Source organism: Carcharhinus amblyrhynchos, chromosome 1, assembly GCF_965287045.1.
Source record: "Carcharhinus amblyrhynchos chromosome 1, sCarAmb.v2.hapA, whole genome shotgun sequence".
In the NCBI taxonomy this organism is placed as follows: domain Eukaryota; kingdom Metazoa; phylum Chordata; class Chondrichthyes; order Carcharhiniformes; family Carcharhinidae; genus Carcharhinus; species Carcharhinus amblyrhynchos.
Window position 1 is genome coordinate 21,725,709 of NC_137324.1, and position 17,847 is coordinate 21,743,555.

The 17,847-nt window shown below is 47.1% G+C and overlaps 1 protein-coding gene across 5 annotated transcripts in view; it reads left to right on the top strand.

Moving 5' to 3' along the window:
- The window catches only part of rnf24 (ring finger protein 24), a 168,136-nt gene extending 150,617 nt beyond the window's left edge, over nt 1–17,519 (top strand). For all 5 annotated transcript variants that reach the window (XM_080195867.1, XM_080195952.1, XM_080196042.1 and 2 more), the window contains exons 5-6: nt 14,055–14,134; nt 16,047–17,519. In XM_080195867.1, the coding sequence (XP_080051993.1) occupies nt 14,055–14,134; nt 16,047–16,161 (195 nt within the window). In that variant the 3' untranslated portion in view covers nt 16,162–17,519. The remainder of the gene's footprint in view (nt 1–14,054; nt 14,135–16,046) is intronic.
- The last annotated feature ends 328 nt before the right edge of the window (nt 17,520–17,847 follow it).

Sequence of the window (17,847 nt, forward strand, 5' to 3'; positions counted from 1 at the left end):
TGCCTTCGTGCGAATTGAACCTGTGTCCCCAGAGCATTAACCTAGGCTTCTGGATTTACTCCTCTTGCTACATACCATTATGCCACCGTCTCCTGTGAAGGAGTGGGGGGGGGGGGAGCCAAGGGGTTTTCTAAGTTGGCCCAAGGTGAGAGTCCTTCATTTGCTCCCCCCCCCCACCCCCGTTGCCCCTTCCCCCACCGCCCCACCTTTCGAAAGGTGGACCCACATGACTTGAAGCAAGTAAGTCCGCTCCTGTCTTATTTTTGGGTTGAGTTGTCCTTGGCCAGCTTTCCATCACGTCGATTCTCTTTGAGTAGCTGAGCTCCAGTTTTGGAAGTTAAGGCGAGGGAGAGGGGTGGAGGGTGGGGGGGGTGGGGGGGAGCGGGGACGGGGAGGGGTGTTGGTTACCGGCAATCGACCAATAACGTGACTGGACTGCTGTGGGTGTGTCAAAATTGGCACAGCACCTCGAGATTGTGTCAGCTTCTGGCACAGGGCACGTTAGTATAGACAGGGAGTGCCAGCCTTATTTACTCACGATTCATCTCCGTTCCGAAAGATTTGAAAAGAGCAGATACCAAGTTTATGAAATATGTGTGAGAGAGAGAGAAAGGGAGAGGGCATACACTTCGTAAATAGAGAAAAATAGCAATGCTTTTACACTAGGGGAAATGGTAACATATTTGTCTTTTGGACAATAGATATTGGGGGGTGAGACTGTACACATTCTGCTCCGAGAATGCAGAGATTACAGGATTCATTGTTTTAAAGGGAACAGAGTGTTTGGAACACTGAAAACTGAATGTTAAAGCAACTATATAAGGACAGTGCTTGGTCACAATGTTGCTGCTTGGATAATGTATCCACATAAAAGTTTACTGTTTAACAGACATGACATCTGTGGAAAGTAGTGAAAGAGGGTATTTTTTTTTAACAAAAGGAGCCCTGTTCAGAGCGCAAGACACTTTTTAAATTGTACGTGTGTGAAATGACGGTGTGGTGCTAACAATACGAAGGTGGGCTTGTGGCGCAGTGGATAATGTGCCTGCCTCTAACCAGTAACTCCGGGTTAAACCCCACTCCTTCTAACTCTTAACTGCAATTTCCAGCTGTTCAGTATTTGGAAAACTGCAACCATCACCTTTGACCCCAGGCACATTTTCCACACTCTCTCTCCACCAATATCCTCTTTGGTCTCCGTGTCCTGCTGAACCAGACAGTTTGTAACCTCAGCATCGAATGTGACTCTAAGCTTCCCAATTCTAATTTCCAATCCATCACAAAGATCACCCAACTCCATCCACCTCAGTATCATTGTTCATTACATTCTGCCTGCGCCTGATCCATCCTAGCCCACTGACTGCCCTTCCCCCTCACCCCACCTCCCACTTTCACAGTCTACACCTGGCAGTCATGGCCCTTAGCTCCTTGGACATTGTTTTCTCATACCCATCTAACCGCTTTGTTTCACCAACTCTCTCCCTCCCTCCTTAAATCAATTATTTTAATAATGTTAATACATGGGTGGTAACTAAAATGAGTTCCATTTAGTGCGTTCCTATTTAAGATGTTAGTACAGAACACACACACACACACACATGCACGCACGCACACACACACTCGCACACACCTACGTGCATACACAAACATACACATATACACACACACATATGCACACACGCACACGCACATAGTCACACACACACACACACTCTCACATATGCGCGCACGCACACACGCACACACACACACACACACACACACATACTCTCTCTCACACGCACACACACAGTGCTGTGAACCAGGTCTCGCACATTGGCAGAACACCAGTAGAGATCCACGTCAGATGGTGTATGACGCAGAGAAGAACTTGCGCTTGGTGGCATTCGCAGGCAACCACTTGTCCTCAGCCTTCTAGGTTGCAGAGGTCACGCATCTAGGAGATACAATCAAAGGAATCTCTTAGCAACAATATTTTCTTCCCTGGCTCAGGACTCATGGGATGGTACGGTGACGGAATGTTAGCACTGCTGCCTCACAGTGCCAGAGATCGGGTTTCGATTCCCAGCTTGGTTCACCGTCTGTGCGGATTCTGCACGTTCCCCCAGTGTTTGCATGGGTTTCGTCCAGGTGGTCCAGTTTTCTCCTGCAGTCCAAAAGGCGTGCTGGTTAGGTGCATTGGCCATGCTAAGTTCTCCCTCAGTGTACGTGAACAAGTGCAGGAGCGACTAGGGGATTTTCGCAGTAACTTTATTGCAGTGTTAATGTAAACCTACTTGAGACACAAATAAATAAACTTAAAACTCATTTTATTACTTACACTTAGACAAAATATTCCAAAAGCTTAGCCATCTGACAGAAATACATGGAGGAAGCTGTGTTATATTAACCTGTCACAAACACAATATTATCAGCAGCTTTGTTGCAAAACTAATTACCCCCCCTCCTTCTTTGCACACAGAACAATCAAAAGCTCTTTTTTCAAAACATTAACTAGTTTTATGGTGGAGGCAAAAGACCTGGGATTCCCACCCAGTGTCAGTGCCAAGCAGAAGTTTAACAGTTCAATACTATGCAAAGGTTCCTCTAGTCTGGTCCGCCTTGGACAAGTACCACCTCCTGCGCCAATGAGCCAACTTTACTTTCCACTCCAGGTTCTCTTGATCTCTCTGAGGCTGTTTTCAAAACACTACAGAATGCTGCTATGTTTGTGCTCAATGCCATGAGGGTGGTATGTCTTGTTATGAAATCAGGAGCATTAGTCAATCTAGACACTGCCAGTGGCATGAGTGATTATCAAAGCAAAATATTGTGGATGTTGGAAGTGCAGGAAGAATTGGAAATTCCCAACATTCTCGGCAACAGCTGGAGAGCAAAAATCAGAGTTCAGGGGGATGCAATCTTACCAAAAAAATTCAAAGTGCCAAACAAACATGAAAAAGGGAGAGCATCGCGCCCATTTTTTTGGCAAGCTCTCAGTCACTTAGTGCAAAAGATGAAGCAAAGTGTGATTCGTGCCAGTAGGGTGAGTTTATTCTCACCAGAAAGCCGGCTACTGACAGCTAAAGGGCATCATTTTGCATGCGCCTTGATTTCTCAATTTTCTGTGTACAAGTCTACATAGTACACTGAGAGATTGGTCACTCCCCCCACCCCCTGATATTACCTTTCTGCACCCCACCCCCCCCCACCCCAACACACACACACAGATATCAACCCCCAATTCCTAACACTCCACCACATCTCCGGACAGAGCCGCACGCTACACTCTATCACTGACCTCCCCGGCCCATCACTAGCCTGAAACCCACCCCTAGTCAATTGCTGGTCTGATTACCCCCTTGCTTCGAGAGTTGCCTAGTGCTTCATGTCCGTTAGTGTACGCTTAATCTGGACCAATTGACGGGCAACGCGTCAGCTCAGTGACTATCACTGTCTGCTGTACAGTTACAGGGACCTGGGTCGGATCTCCGGCTTGGATCAATGTCTGTGGGAGTTTGCACATTCTCCCTGTGCTTGCGTGGGTTTTCTCCGGGTGGTCCGGTTTCCTCCCACATCCCAAAAACGTGCTTTTTAGGCTGATTGGTGTCAATAAATTGTCCCTGAATTGGATCTCCCTTAATCTGGTGTACATATAATTCCCTAAATTTGCACCCTCTTTATTGTGGAGTCCACTAGAGGCAGACAAAAACGTCGACGATCGATGAAAGACTTGAATAAGGCACTCACTGAGTGTTAAAACGGGCGGTGCGGGCTTAGAGGGCCAAAGGGCCTGTTTCCTGTGCTGTGCTGTTCTTTGTTCTTTGACTGATGACTGGCCTGATAGTGCCCTAGCCAATTGCCACCCTGATACCCCCCTGGCTGATCACCAACCCAGCTGATCCCCGATTGCAGAGTGTGCAGTTCCCCCCCCACCCGTCTTCACCGTTTGGCACTGTCCGGTGCCTATTGGGCAGTGCCAGCAGTGCCAGGGTGCCAGGCTGGCACTGAGATGGCCCCCAAGCTTGGGGCACTGCCATCCGGAGTGGCCTCAATGGCCTCTGGTCCACTGGCAAGGCCATCACATCTTGTCACTGCTGCTGGGGGGCCTAAGTGATCCTTGCCAATGAGGACCTGCACCGGGAAGGCAGTTTATGCACACAAACCTGGGCGATTGCCTCCCGGGCTCACTAATGATATTTAAATTCAAATTTAAATATTATAATCAGCTTCCTGCCCGGGCTGATGATGCCGGCTTCATAGTGCTGGGAGTATCACGTGAAACACAAAGCCTGTGTTTTGCCTCCCTCTCCATCTTACCGGCTCGCCACACCAGTGGGATAAGCCGTAGGATCACCCCCAGCATTTCTGAGGAAATGACTTGAAAACATTAACCCTGCTTCTCTCTCTCTCTGTCTCCACAGATTCTGTCAGACCTGCTAAGCACTTCCTGGTCTTATTATAGCACAACTGGTTCATGAGCATTCCCCAGAGAGCCCACCCATTAACCACTTAGCCTGTGTTTCTGATTCATGTTGAACTTTGCAGTCCCAGAGTGGGGGCTGACCTTGCGGGAGAGGGGGAGGGGGAGGGGAAGGTGGGCCAGTCAGAGGTCAGATTTTAAATACAATGTCATTCAGTTCCTCAATGTGCACATGAAGCCTGGCCCTCTTTATAGGGGGCAATTTGGAACTCTTCCAACTATAATATGTGATTGGAATTCCAAACAAAAGACGAATACTCTATCAGATGGCCAAGTGCAAAAGTTTGATGGACGGCACAGTGGCACTGTGGTTAGCACTGCTGCCTCGCAGTGCCAGGATCCTGGGGTTTCATTCCTGGCTTGGGTCCCTGTCTGTGCGGAGTCTGCACGTTCTCCCCGTGTCTGCGTGGGTTTCCTCCGGGTGCTCTGGCTTTCTCCCACAGTCCGAAAGATGTGCTGGTTAGGTGGATTGGCCATGCTAAAGTTAAGATTATTTATTAGTTACAAGTAGGCTTACATTTACACTGCAATGATGTTACTGTGAAAATCCCCTAGTCACCACACTCCAGCGCCTGTTTGGGTACACTGAGGGAGAATTTAGCATGGACATTGCACTTAATCAGGACATCTTTCGGACTGTGGGAGGAAACCGGAGCACCCGGAGGAAACCGACACAGATACAGGGAGAATGCAGGCAGTCACCCACGCCGGGTTTGAACCCGGTCCCTGGCCCTATGAGGCAGCGGTGTTAACCACTGTGCCACCAGTATTTCCCTGTAGGCCTTTCTGCACAGATGTTCTATCATGAATGCTGTCTGCTCGCTCTGACTGTGGCCTCTGGGTACCATGACCAATTACACGTCCTTAATCCAGTCTTGGACCACTGGCCTGTTGGATGTCTCTGGTTTTTGCCCGAAACTGCCCAGTTCCTAAAGTTGAAGGTAGAATATCCGACCAAGGTTCTGTGTCCATCCTTTGCTGAGTCAAGGGAGTGACCAGGGGAGCCCCTGCCAGGTTTTAGCCTGAAGGTTCTCCACAGATCCCTGAGCCTCACACAATGCTGGAGCAGTTCAGTCGCCTCTCGCAGATATTGCCAGCTTCAACTCTTCCACCTTCAGCCCCATCTGATCCATCATGACCTGTTGTCTATGGAATCCCACATCAGACACCAAGAAGTAACAGGAGATTCAAGCACATGGAGCTTAAAAATTTAAGGTTTCTTTATTCCGCTGGCATCAAAACTTTATAAACTTTCAAGGGGAAGTATAACTCCAAGAGACAAAAAAAAATTACAGAGAATATTCACCACCGTTGCTCCAGATCCCTGTTTTATTTGAAGTCTCTGCTCCTCGGTGCGGCCCTCACCATGCTTGTCCTGCTGCCCAGGTCTTGGCCGATGGCCTGCTCCGTCTCTCTGCCCAAGACCTCCGGGACCTCCTTCTACTTCACCATACCCTCTGACTCAGGCCCCACTTCCAGCTGTCTTCAGTCCTCTGTCCAGCTCCTTCAGGATGTCAGCTCCTGTTCCAAGGGGTGTCCCCAGTCCAAAGGAATCCCCCTGCCTGGGTACTCCTGATAGGGCCCAGCCTCCAGCCCCACTCCGAAGTCGGGAAGCTGAGGGCACACTCACCTTTCCCGCTATATTTGTGAAAACCAGTGTAATACCAGTCCATCTATTTCCCAATGTGTGCATTAACTTAAGATTACCTCCATTTTTTGTGGGTATTTCAGAAGACATGTTCCCCTAAAGACCTCTCCTATACCGTATCCTGTGGGATTAACATTCCCACTGCCTATTCCTCTTCCCTGTCATTTCGTCTCCTCGCTTTGCATTTAGCCAGTGGCATTTTTCAGTCAGTCCCAGGCGTAATTAGTTTAATAGTTTATTTAGCATGTTTAAACTCGCTATCTGCACGAAAGGTCATGTTAAGTCTACACCATGCAGAGAAAGACACTTAGACAAGGAGCACAAAGCAGGTGTGGCTGGGCTGCACTGCTGAGAATGTCCTTTCGGAGCATCGCAAAGTAATATCATGTCAGATATTATTGTGATCTTAACTCCACTTTGCTGTCCGCCGCACATCCCCATCCTGCCTCCCACCCACATGTACCCTTGATTCCTTGTGGATCAAAAATCTGTCATAACTCAGTCTTGACTATATTTAATGAACCAGCCTCCACCGCTGTCTGGGGTAGTGAGTTAGAGAACGACCTTCCGAAGTGAAATGTCCTCTTCGTCTCCGTTTTAAATAGGAAACTGCTTACGTTGAAACTGTGCCCCTTGTTCTAGATTCCCCCACAAAGGATAACATCCTCTCAGGATCTATCCTGTCAAAAGGTAACATATTGACCATGGTAACATATCCGTATGGATAGAAGATTGGTTAGGAGCAGGAAATAGAGAGTAGGGATAAATGGGTCATTTTCAGGCTGGCATGATGTGATGAGGGGAGTGCCACAGGGATCAGTGCCAAAGACTTAATTATTCACAAGTTATGCCAATGACTTTAGGGCGGCGCAGTGGTTGGCACTGCAGCCTCACAGCGCCAGGGACCTGGGTTCGATTCTGGCCTTGGATGATTCTATGTGGAGTTTGCATATTCTCGCTGCGTCTGTGTGAGTTTCCCCCAGTGCTCCAGTTTCCTCCCACAGTCCAGAGGTGTGCAGGTTAGATAGATTGGCCATGCTTAATTGCCCCTTAGTGCCCCAGAGTGTGTAGGTTGGGTGGATTGTAAATGCATGGGATTACAGGGAATGGGAGGGGGAGGTTGCTCTTTCAGAGAGTCGGTGCAGACTCGATGGGCCGAATGACCTCCCTCTGCACTGGAACGGATTCTATGGTTCTATGGACTTGGATGAAGGGATTGAATATATGTTCTTATATATTTATATATGTATATAAATTTGCTGATGATACAAAGATCAGTAAGAGTGTAAGTTGTGAAGAGGATGTAGGGGTCAGAATTTTATGATGCTTGGGTGGCACATACCTGACCCGGAAGCTCATGAAATCATGTGAATGAATGTCGAGTGTGCATACTGATTTCATATCATACTGGCACAATATTCTGGTCTGTGGGTGTGTGCAAGGGTTAGAAATGTGACAATCAAACAGGCAGTTTAGCCCATTAAGGGGCAATTTCACCTGGCCCATCTGCTTCTCGAGTTGGCGGGCAGGCTGATTGGCCAGGTAGCCTTAATGTTATAGCTGCGGCCTCGATCCAGGACTGGATAAACTGTCTGGGTTGGTCTCAAATCTAACACATTGTCTGGGACTGAGGCTTGTGAATGTGCTGCCAAGACACGCACTGCATGATCCTCCCAGCTCCCAGGTCACTCAGCACAAATGTTTGCTTGCTGCGATCATGTTGTTTATATGTAATGTGATCCAAGGCCTGCCACAGTTCTGCTGAGAAGCAGCGTACAGTCCAGTTACCACCGGATTGGAAGAGTAGGAAAGGAAACAGTATAGCTGGGGGGGCTCCTTACGGCTGGTCCCTGCCTCCACTCCACACCCACCCTACCCACCCACCCCCCTGCCCTCCCTAGTACAGGGGCAAGCTCTTCTCCACTGGTTACCTTGACCCTACTTCCATTTAACAGCCGTCAGTCAAATGGTCAGCCACTCTCTGGAGCCAGAGGCTCCGCTGGGCGCGATGGCCACTGTTGAGATGGATCTAATCCCGGCTTCAATCCTCAGTGCAGCCAGGTACACAAATAAGTGTGCCAGGGTCAGACTGGCTGGGCCCAGTTAGGGTGGTGGGAGGGTTAGTATGGGTAGGTGGGGCCAAGGAAGAGTAACACGGTAGGGGGAGTAGCTTGGAGAGGGGCCACTCCAATGGCTGCCATCAATCCAAGCATTGAATGATGCTGGGCTTCACATTTGGTGCTGCCCTCTGTGCCCCCCATGGGTTAAATCCCAGACGGGACAGGAAGAGGCCTTTAAGTGGTCATTCATGGGTCATTTAGAACCATTGAGTTCCTACAGCGCAGAAGGAGGTCTTTTGGCCCATCGAGTCCGCACCGACAACAATCCCACCCAGGCCCTATCCCCATAACCACACATATTTACCCTGCTCAACCCCCTGACATGAAGAGGCAATTTATCATGGCCAGTCAACCTAACCTGCACATCTTTGGGCTGTGGGAGAAACCGGAGCACCCAGAGGAAACCCACACAGACACAGGGAGAACGTGCAAACTCCATGCAGCCAGTGACCTGAGGCCGATGTGAGATAGCAGTGCTAACAGCTATGTCACCATACTGCCCTGGCCTCAACTGGCATTCAGGTAGTGTCACCCCCCACCCCCCTCCCTGCCCTGAACCTAACCCAGGTGAAATTGCAGCAGCATCGAGTAGTTTGGTACCCAGAAAATCTGCCCCCCACCCTAATCCCCCTCCTCATCTGCCAACTCAACCCCAGTCACTGAGTTATTGAGGTTGGGTAGATGCCATCCTTAACTTTGAGAAGCTGAAAGCTTGTAAGAGCAAAGGGAAACTAAGGATGCTAATCTCCACCGCCCTTTGTAGCCCCTTTGCCAATGATTCATAGAATCATACAATGCGGAAGAGGCCATTTGGCCCACCAAGTCTGAATCAACATATTAGAAACACCTAAACCTGTTGACAATTCATACCATCCACCACCTTTTACCCTTAATCCCCTCCATGTCAACTGACTTAGTATCTTTTGACAGTTCCTTGACAGCTTCAGCAGTTCTAATGAATTTATGCACATTTTTACCTTTAATGATCCCAAAGGATATCATACCTCTCCCAAAGTTGCCTCAGGACTATATCCAAAGTGATAGTTTACCTCCTAAAGATTAACCTAAAGGCTATCTAAACGAGCCACCAATTTCAGATCCCCTCTTACCTGACCTAATCTGCACACTCCAGGTTTCGCACTCCTCGTCTACCAAGTCCTTCAGTGAAGGATGCAATGATGGTTTAACTGGCCAGCTTCCCCTGTAACCCACACATAGGTGAACTTCAGCCCGACTCCTAGCCCACTCCCAAGAAGATAGGGAACGCCATGTTCGAGTTGGGATTTAGAATGACTGGTCACTGCAGCGAAAACCTGCACCAGAATCTCTAATTTGGAGGGATGAAGAAGGGGTTAATATATCACAGTCTATTTAATCTTGTGGTTGGATTAGTTCAGTAAATGTGTTCTAACTGCGTAGATGAAACCTTCTCCAAACCTGTGCACACTCCAGTTACCATATCCAGTATAAGTAGCAATAAATGGCACATCTTCAGACAGAACAGGAGTCCCCTTTTCACCTCCAAAAATATAATCCAGCTGAGATTGGATTGCATTGTCTGCACGAATCCCTTTTTGGAATGTAACATTTACAAGAGATTTAAACTGGAGTTTTAAACACCTTTTTATCTCCCATGTGACCTGAGTATAGAACAGGGACTCTTTGTGTGTGGCTGCGGGGCTGATAGCTACCCCCCCAGTCTGACATGTGACCTCCTTGAAGCCACTGACACTTCAAGGGAAATCAGGTAACCAGGAGATCAAAGGCTTTTGATGTCAGTCCTTAGATCGGCAGCCAAATGTATTGTGTGCTACTTTCAATGCAGGTTTGCCAGTGCTCTGGCAGGGCTGTAATTAAGGAGCCTCTATCCCCACTCGCATTTCTTTCTCTTTGCATTTGAGCAAATGTCTTGAGCTTAACCAACACAGCTCACGTGGTGAGCTTGTTAAGTGGATGTTTGTAGCCAGGAGCCTGTATCTTATTACCTTGCAAAGAGCAAACTGCTGGAGGGAGTTGAAGGGAGATTGGTTTTCTCCTCTCACCCAGAAAATTTTGTTACGACCTGATGCAGGAAGAATTTGGCAGCTATCAGCCCTGAAGCCACACAAAGAGCCCCTGTGACGACGCCGTCTCCCATCCTTTTATATATATTTCTACCGCAGCAATCCTTTGGCCCACCACTTTGGTACCAATGTAAATCTTCACATTATTAATAGTATGGGTTTCGCTCTTTACTTGTAATGGAGTTCTGTTCGTTGTTGCCAGAAACCGATGGGATTTCATTAGTGCAAAGCATTTTATTTCAAAATTCTATTTTTCATCCAAAAACTATCAGTCATGATGTGTTGAAAAGACCAACAATGAAAATTCTATCACCATACAGTTCCACATCTGGCTAGAATAACTAGGTCAAAATGTGTTTATTTATTAGAGTCACAAGTAGGCTTACATTAACACTGCAATGAAGTTACTGTGAAAATCCCCCATTCCCCACACTCTGGCGCCTGTTCAGCTACACTGAGGGAGAATTTAGCATGGCCAATGCACCAAACCAGCACATCCTTCAGACTGTGGGAGGAAACCAGAGAACCCGGAGGGAACCCACACAGACATGAGGAGAACATGCAGACTCCGCACAGTGACCCAATCCGGGAATCAAACCCAAGTCCCTGGAGCTGTGAGGCAGCAGTGCTAACCATTCTGTGATATTCTAAAGATTATACTTGAAGCAATCTAACCTGAATTGGGGGGTTTGAACAACAAAGAACAAAGAACATCACAGCACGGGAAACAGGCCCTTCGGCCCAACGAGCCCGCGCCGCCGTCCTACTATCTCAGTGACCTATTCATGATTTTAGTCTACGCCTAATGTGCGAGGATCAGGGAAGTCCAATTTAGGGACAATTTAGTACCCAATCAATCAGCCTAAAAGCACATCTTTGGGGGATGTGGGAGGAAACCGGAGCACCCGGAGGAAACCCACGCAACCACGGGGAGAACGTGCAAACTCCCACAGACACAGGCCCAAATCCATGTGTCCGCACAGCAACAGAGATAGTCTCTGAACTGTCATGTTGCCCTCGAGATGGTCCAGTTTAAGCACACTAACGACATGAAGCAATAGGCAACTCCCGAAGCAACATCCAAGAGCAGCCCACTACAACCTGCCGCCTGCATGCCTCTTGCTGGACTTAAATGCCTGTGGAAATGGTTTGGAAATCCATGAGTTAAGAGGTTAATGAGGGGCAGCTAGATTTGATTCCCAGGGTCAAGGACTGACCAGGATAGAAGAGGGAAAGAGAGCCAGAATCTTTTGGCTTTACTTGCCCAGGATTGGGCAACAATCCTACCCAGGATCTGCTCCAAAGACATTGGTGGCTAATCCCAGATGATAAGCATTGCACCTATTTTGGCAAAAGCAATAAGACCATAAGCTGTAGGGGTAGGAGACCATTTGGTCCATCAAGTCCACTCCACCATTCAATGAGATCATGAGTGTTCTGATGTGATAATCCTCAACTCCACTTTCCCACCTTATCCCCATAACCTTTGATTCCCTTACTGATGAAAAATGTGTCTATCTCAGCTTTGAACAAGACCCAGTCTCCACAGCACTCTGCAGTAAAGAATTCCACAGATTCACTTCCCTCTGAGAGAAGAAATTCCTCCTCACCTCTGTCTTAAATGGGCAAACACTTACTCTGAGGTTATTGCATCGGGTCTTAGAGTTTCCCACAAGGGGAAATAACCTCTCAGCGTCTACCCTGTCAACCCCCCTGAGAACCCTATGTGTCTCAATAAAGTCACCTTTCATTCTTCTCAACTCCAATGAGTACAGGACCAAACCGCTCAACCTCTCCTTATAAAAGTAAATCCCTCCGTATTCAGGATCAACCTAATGAACTGTCTCATAACTGCCTGTAATGCAAATATATCTTTCCCATGCTAAGGGGACCAAAACTGTTTACAGTATTCCAGGCATGGTCTAACTAGTATAATTTTAGTGAGACTTCCCTATTTTTAACATAACATTGTGATATTTCTTATTGTGTCCACCCCAGTCCAACACCGGCTTCTCCACATCATGAAGGAACCCGGGTGTTCTAGTACACCAGTCACTTAAACCAATCATGCAGTTAATTAGGCAAATTGTATGTTGGCCTTCATTGCAAGATGACTTGAGTACAGCAGCAAGGGTGTCTTACTGCAGCTGACAGGGCCACATCTGGAACATTGTGAGCAGTTTTGGTCTCCTTATCTAAGAAAGGATATACTTGCCATAGAGGGAAGGTGGAGAAGGTTCACCAGACTGTATTCCTGGGATGGCAGGATTGTCATTTGAGGAGAGATTGGAGTTTAGAAGAATGAGAGGGGATCTCATTGACAGGGCTGGATAGACTGGATGCAGGGATGTTGTTCCCTCTGGCTGGGGAATGGGGGGACTAGAACAAGGGGTCACAGTCTCAGGATACGGGGAAGGCCACTTAGGACTGAGATGAGGAATTTCTTCACTCAGACAGTGGTGAACCTGTGGAAGTCTCTACCACAGAAGGCTGTGGACGTCAAATCACTGAATATATTTAAGAAGGAAATAGATAGATTTCTAGACTCTGTAGGTGCCAAGTGTATGGGGGAGTGCTGGAGTGAGATAGACGTTCAGCTATGATCATACAGAATGGTGGAGCAGGCTCAAAGGGCCAAATGGCCGACTGCTGCTTCTATTTTCTTTGTTCCTATGTTTAAATCCAGGAGGTTGTCACCTGGATTTTGAGTAATATACTATGCAAAGCCAAAACATACAGGTGGAACCGGTTATACAGCATGTTTCTAAGTTTAACTGTTCCTCTCCCATTTGTGTAACTGGCAAAACTTACAGCACTGCGTCAAAACGACTGGATCCAAAGATTTGAATTGCAATGCAATGCTCCTGCTCTTATTCTCTGTGTTTCTGTGATATGGAGTCATAGAGGTTTACAGCATGGAAACAGGCCCTTCAGCCCAACTTGTCCATGCCGCCCAGTTTTTCCCATTAAGCTAGTTCCAATTGCCCGCATTTGGCCCATATCCCTCTATACCCATCTTATCCATGTAACTACCTAAATGTTTTTTAAAAGACAAAATTGTACCCATCTCTACTACTATCTCTGGCAGCTTGTTCCAGACACTCACCACCCTCTGTGTGAGAAAATTGCCCCTCTGAACACTTTTGTATCTCCCTCCTCTCATCTTAAACCTGTGCCATCTAGTTTTAGACTCCCCTACCTTTGGAAAAAGATATTGACTATGTAGCTGACCTATGCCTCTCATTATTTTATAGACCTCTAAAAGATCACCCCTAAGCTTCCTACGCTGCAGGGAAAAAAGGTCCTAGTCCATCCAGCCTCTCCTTATAACTCAAACCATCAAGTCCTGGTAGCATCCTTGTAAATCTTTTCTGTACTCTTTCTAGCTTAATAATATCCTTTCCATAATTGGGTGACCAGAATTGCACACAGTATTCCAAGTGTGGCCTACACAATGTCTTGTACAACTGCAACAAGACATCCCAACTCCTGTATTCAATGTTCTGACCAATGAAACCAAGCATGCCGAATGCCTTCTTCAACGTTCTATCCATCTGTGACTCCACTTTCAAGGAGCTACGAACACGTACCCCTAGATCTCTTTGTTCTATAACCCTCCCCAACACCCTACCATTAACTGAGTAAGTCCTGCCCTGGTTTGATCGACCAAAATGTATCTGTTTTACTCAGCCATCTTTGTTATAATTTCTGAAGTGCCTTTTTTAACTGTCTGCTGACCGTATCTGTGTTTCACTCAACAGATTTGTGCAGTCTGCTTGGAGGAATTCAAGCCAAAGGACGAGCTTGGGATTTGTCCATGTAAACATGCCTTTCACAGAAAGTGAGTACACTGGGGATTGCGCAGCAAGCTGGGCTGGTTTCCTGGATATTGTGATCAAATCTAGTGATTCCAAGAAAGTACTGTTTCTGGCAGCTGAAATGTTGGCATGTATTTCTCTGGGGATTAAAAATTGATGCCCCTGTGCACATCCCTGGTTTGCATCACAGTCTCAGAATAAGGGGCCAGCCATCTAGGACTGAAATGAGGTGAAATTTCTTCACTCCAAGATCTTTGGAAATTCCCTACCCTGGAGAGCTGTGGGAGCTCCGTCATTGACTGTATTCAAGTCAGAGGTTAATGACTGTCTGGATGTGTAGTGAATTTGGAGCTCTGGGGATGGTGCAGGAAGGTGAAGCTGAGGTCAAAGATCGGCCCAACTCCACTTTCAAGTTTGCTGACGACACCACAGTAGTGGGTCGGATCTCAAACAATAATGAGACAGAGTACAGGAAAGAGATAGAGAATCTGGTGAACTGGTACAGCGACAATAATCTCTCCTTCAATGTCAGCAAAATGAAAGAGATAGTCATTGACTTCAGGAAGCGTAGTGGAGAACATGCCCCTGTCTACCTCAACGGGGACAAAGTAGAAATGGTGAAAGCTTTTGCTTTTAGGTACCCAGATCACCAACTTGTCCTGGTCCCTCCACAGTGACACTATAGTTATGAAAGGCCACCAATGCCTCTTCTTTCTCAGAAGACTAAGGAAATTTGGCATATCCACTACGACTCTCACCAATTTTTACAGATGAACTGTAGAAAGCATTCTTTTTGGTTGTATCACAGCTTGGTGTGGCTCCTGCTCTGCCCAAGACCACAAAAAACTATATAAGGTTGTGAATGTAGCCCAGTCCATCAGTCAAACCAGCCTCCCATCCATTGACTCCGTCTATACTTCCCACTGTCTTGGGAGAATAGCCAACATAGTCAAGGACCCCACGCACTCCAGGCATGGGATGGCTTTTTCTGGCTATGCTCGCCCTGAAACCAGAAAATCCCAACTGGTGACTTGAGCATGAGTTGGAGGTCAGTTCAGTCGAGTGAGAATTGAATTATTATCTGAAAAGGAAGAATGTGCAGAGCTACAGGGAGCAGATGGGGAGTGACACTAGGCGAATTGCTCATTTCGAGGGCCAGCACAGACACAACAGGCCAAAGTGCCTGCTTCAGCAATGAAACAATTCTGTGATATTGCTGATTTGATTTGAATTTTTATTGTCACATGTATTAGTATACAGTGAAAAGTATTGTTGCTTGCACGCTATACAGACAAAGCATACCATTCATAGAGAAGTAAAGGACAGGGTGCAGAATGCAGTGTTACAGTCATAGCTAGTGTGTAGCAAAAGATCAACTTAATATAAGATAGGTCCATTCAAAAGTCTGACAGCAGCAGGGAAGAAGCTGTTCTTGAATCAGTTGGTACGTGACCTCAGACTTTTGTATCTTTTTCCCGAAGGAAGAAGATAGAAGAGAGAATGTCTGGGGTGCGTGGGGTCCTTAATTATACTAGCTACTTTTCCGAGGCAGTGGGAACGGAGTCAATGGATGGGAGGCTGGTTTGCATGATCGACTGGGCTTGGTTGACAACCCTTTGTAGTTTCTTGAGATCTTGGGCAGAGCAGGAGCCATACCAAACTGTGATACAACCAAAAAGAATGCTTTCAATGGTGCATTTTTTGATGAGAGTCATAGCGGACATACCAAATTTCCTTCACGCTGTATGAGATTGTTGGGACAGAGTAAGAGGGAACTTTCTTTATATCCAACCATGTGAAATTGCAATAAGGTAATGGGAAAATGTTGCATTTCACATGACTGATGTCTCTTGATGCTTTTGTGAGCATAAGTCATGCCAACGAAATAGAGACCAGTGTACTGACCAGCGAATCTCCTCTTGTCTCTGTTTCCAGGTGTCTGATCAAATGGCTGGAAGTGAGGAAGGTTTGTCCACTCTGCAACACACCTGTCCTCCAAAATAACCCAGAAGAGCAGGGAGCCATGAGTGGGACGGACAACTTAGTGTAGCACAACTCAATTTCAACTCAAAATGAGCGGAGTTTCTTTTTTGTATGATAGTATTTTTGTTTATTTTTTTTTGTTTCACTTTTCTCGTGTGTGTAATGGAGCTGATCCACAAGATGGTGAACCTGCTGACCCGTACCCGAGTGCATTGGTAATGCCCGACTCTGAAGGGTGGTCAATCCCATGGCGTACCGCCGAATTGCCGGACCGGAGAGTCTCCAATGCCAAAGCACTTCTGTGTCGCTGGATCTACTAGGGTTTGCTGCTGGACCTGCCACTACCATACAGCGGTCAAGCTAACTCACGTTATAAGCCAAGGAGCACTTCGCAATCACTCATTCTCCTCTCCATCCCCAACTTCGAACTGGCCCAGCCACAGAACAATCAGAATGGGAAGTGTGCGCCGTATGAGATTTTCTTCTTAAAATTCCGTCAAGTTGAATGCTCGGGTGGCGAAAAGGACTCTGCTACTCGAAGGGATAAGAAGGCAAAGGGACTTGGGCCTCTTCAAGGCGGTAGCTTTAACGGTGCTCATAACACTATGCAAAGCAGCCAACCCCGAGATAAGGACTTTGCGAAGAATCCGCCTTAAAGCCGAGATGCGGAATGCGTGTGTCCAAAGCTCTCACTCCGACTTCTGATTCAGGTCTGAGGTTCTAACCTCAGAGCTGATCTCAGACTGATCCTCTCCCCACACTGCATTCCTCAGCCAGCACATCCTGGGATTAAAACAAGGAGAAACCTACATCTGCTAAATTTTTGATGATGAAACAGTCTTTGTGGGGGAGGGGGTTGAAAAGGTAGGTTAAGCTCTGCAGACAACACTACACGTTTGGCCGTGGGAATGAGAAAGATCTGAGAATGGTGTGGGGAGTGGATTGGGGAGGGGGGGGCAACCGCTTAGTTGCTGGATATTTTTCACTTTTTTAAAAAAACAGAATTGTTATTAAATTGTTTGTGTAAAGGCTAATTGTCACAGACTTTTCAAACGTTTCGAGTCTTTGGAAGCTCCTTCTGGGGCTGCAGTAGCGCGGCTTATTCAATCAAAGGCTCCTTATGCAGGGAGATGAACCACCACGGTGTTAACTGGTGACTGGCAGTTTAAACAAACCACAGTTCATGGCGTCTCCAGTCCATCGCCTCGCTTCAAGCAGGTGGTGTTAAGTGTATTGACAATGAGATCCTCAGCACACAAAGAAATAACTTAATGTTAGGCATTATTTATGTTTTTTTTAAATGAAACAACAACACAAAAGGAATATGAGGGAGGGTGAAAGAATTGCATGTTGACTGGAGGGTGTCTACAATAAAAACCACCTGCAGCATAGGATTAGCGTTGGAACCTCCTCCCCCCCCCCCCCCCCCCCACCTCCTGTCTTAGCAGGAGAGGTAGGGGACTGGGACTAAGGTGTACATAATGTGGCGGTGCCAGCGTTGGGGACTGGGGTAAGCACAGTAAGGAGTCTCACAACACCAGGTTAAAGTCCAACAGGTTTATCTGGTAGCACAAGCCACAAGCTTTTGGAGCACTGCCCCTTCTAAGGTGCATACCAGAGTCTTTGTGGACCTCTTCCACTCGAGATCTCCTGAAATCGTTCATTTAAAGACCAGTCCACTCCTTTGTTTTGTCTCTGTGCTGTCAGTCTTCCTGCACAATTATAACACCGCTCTCCGGAAAATGAGCAGCAT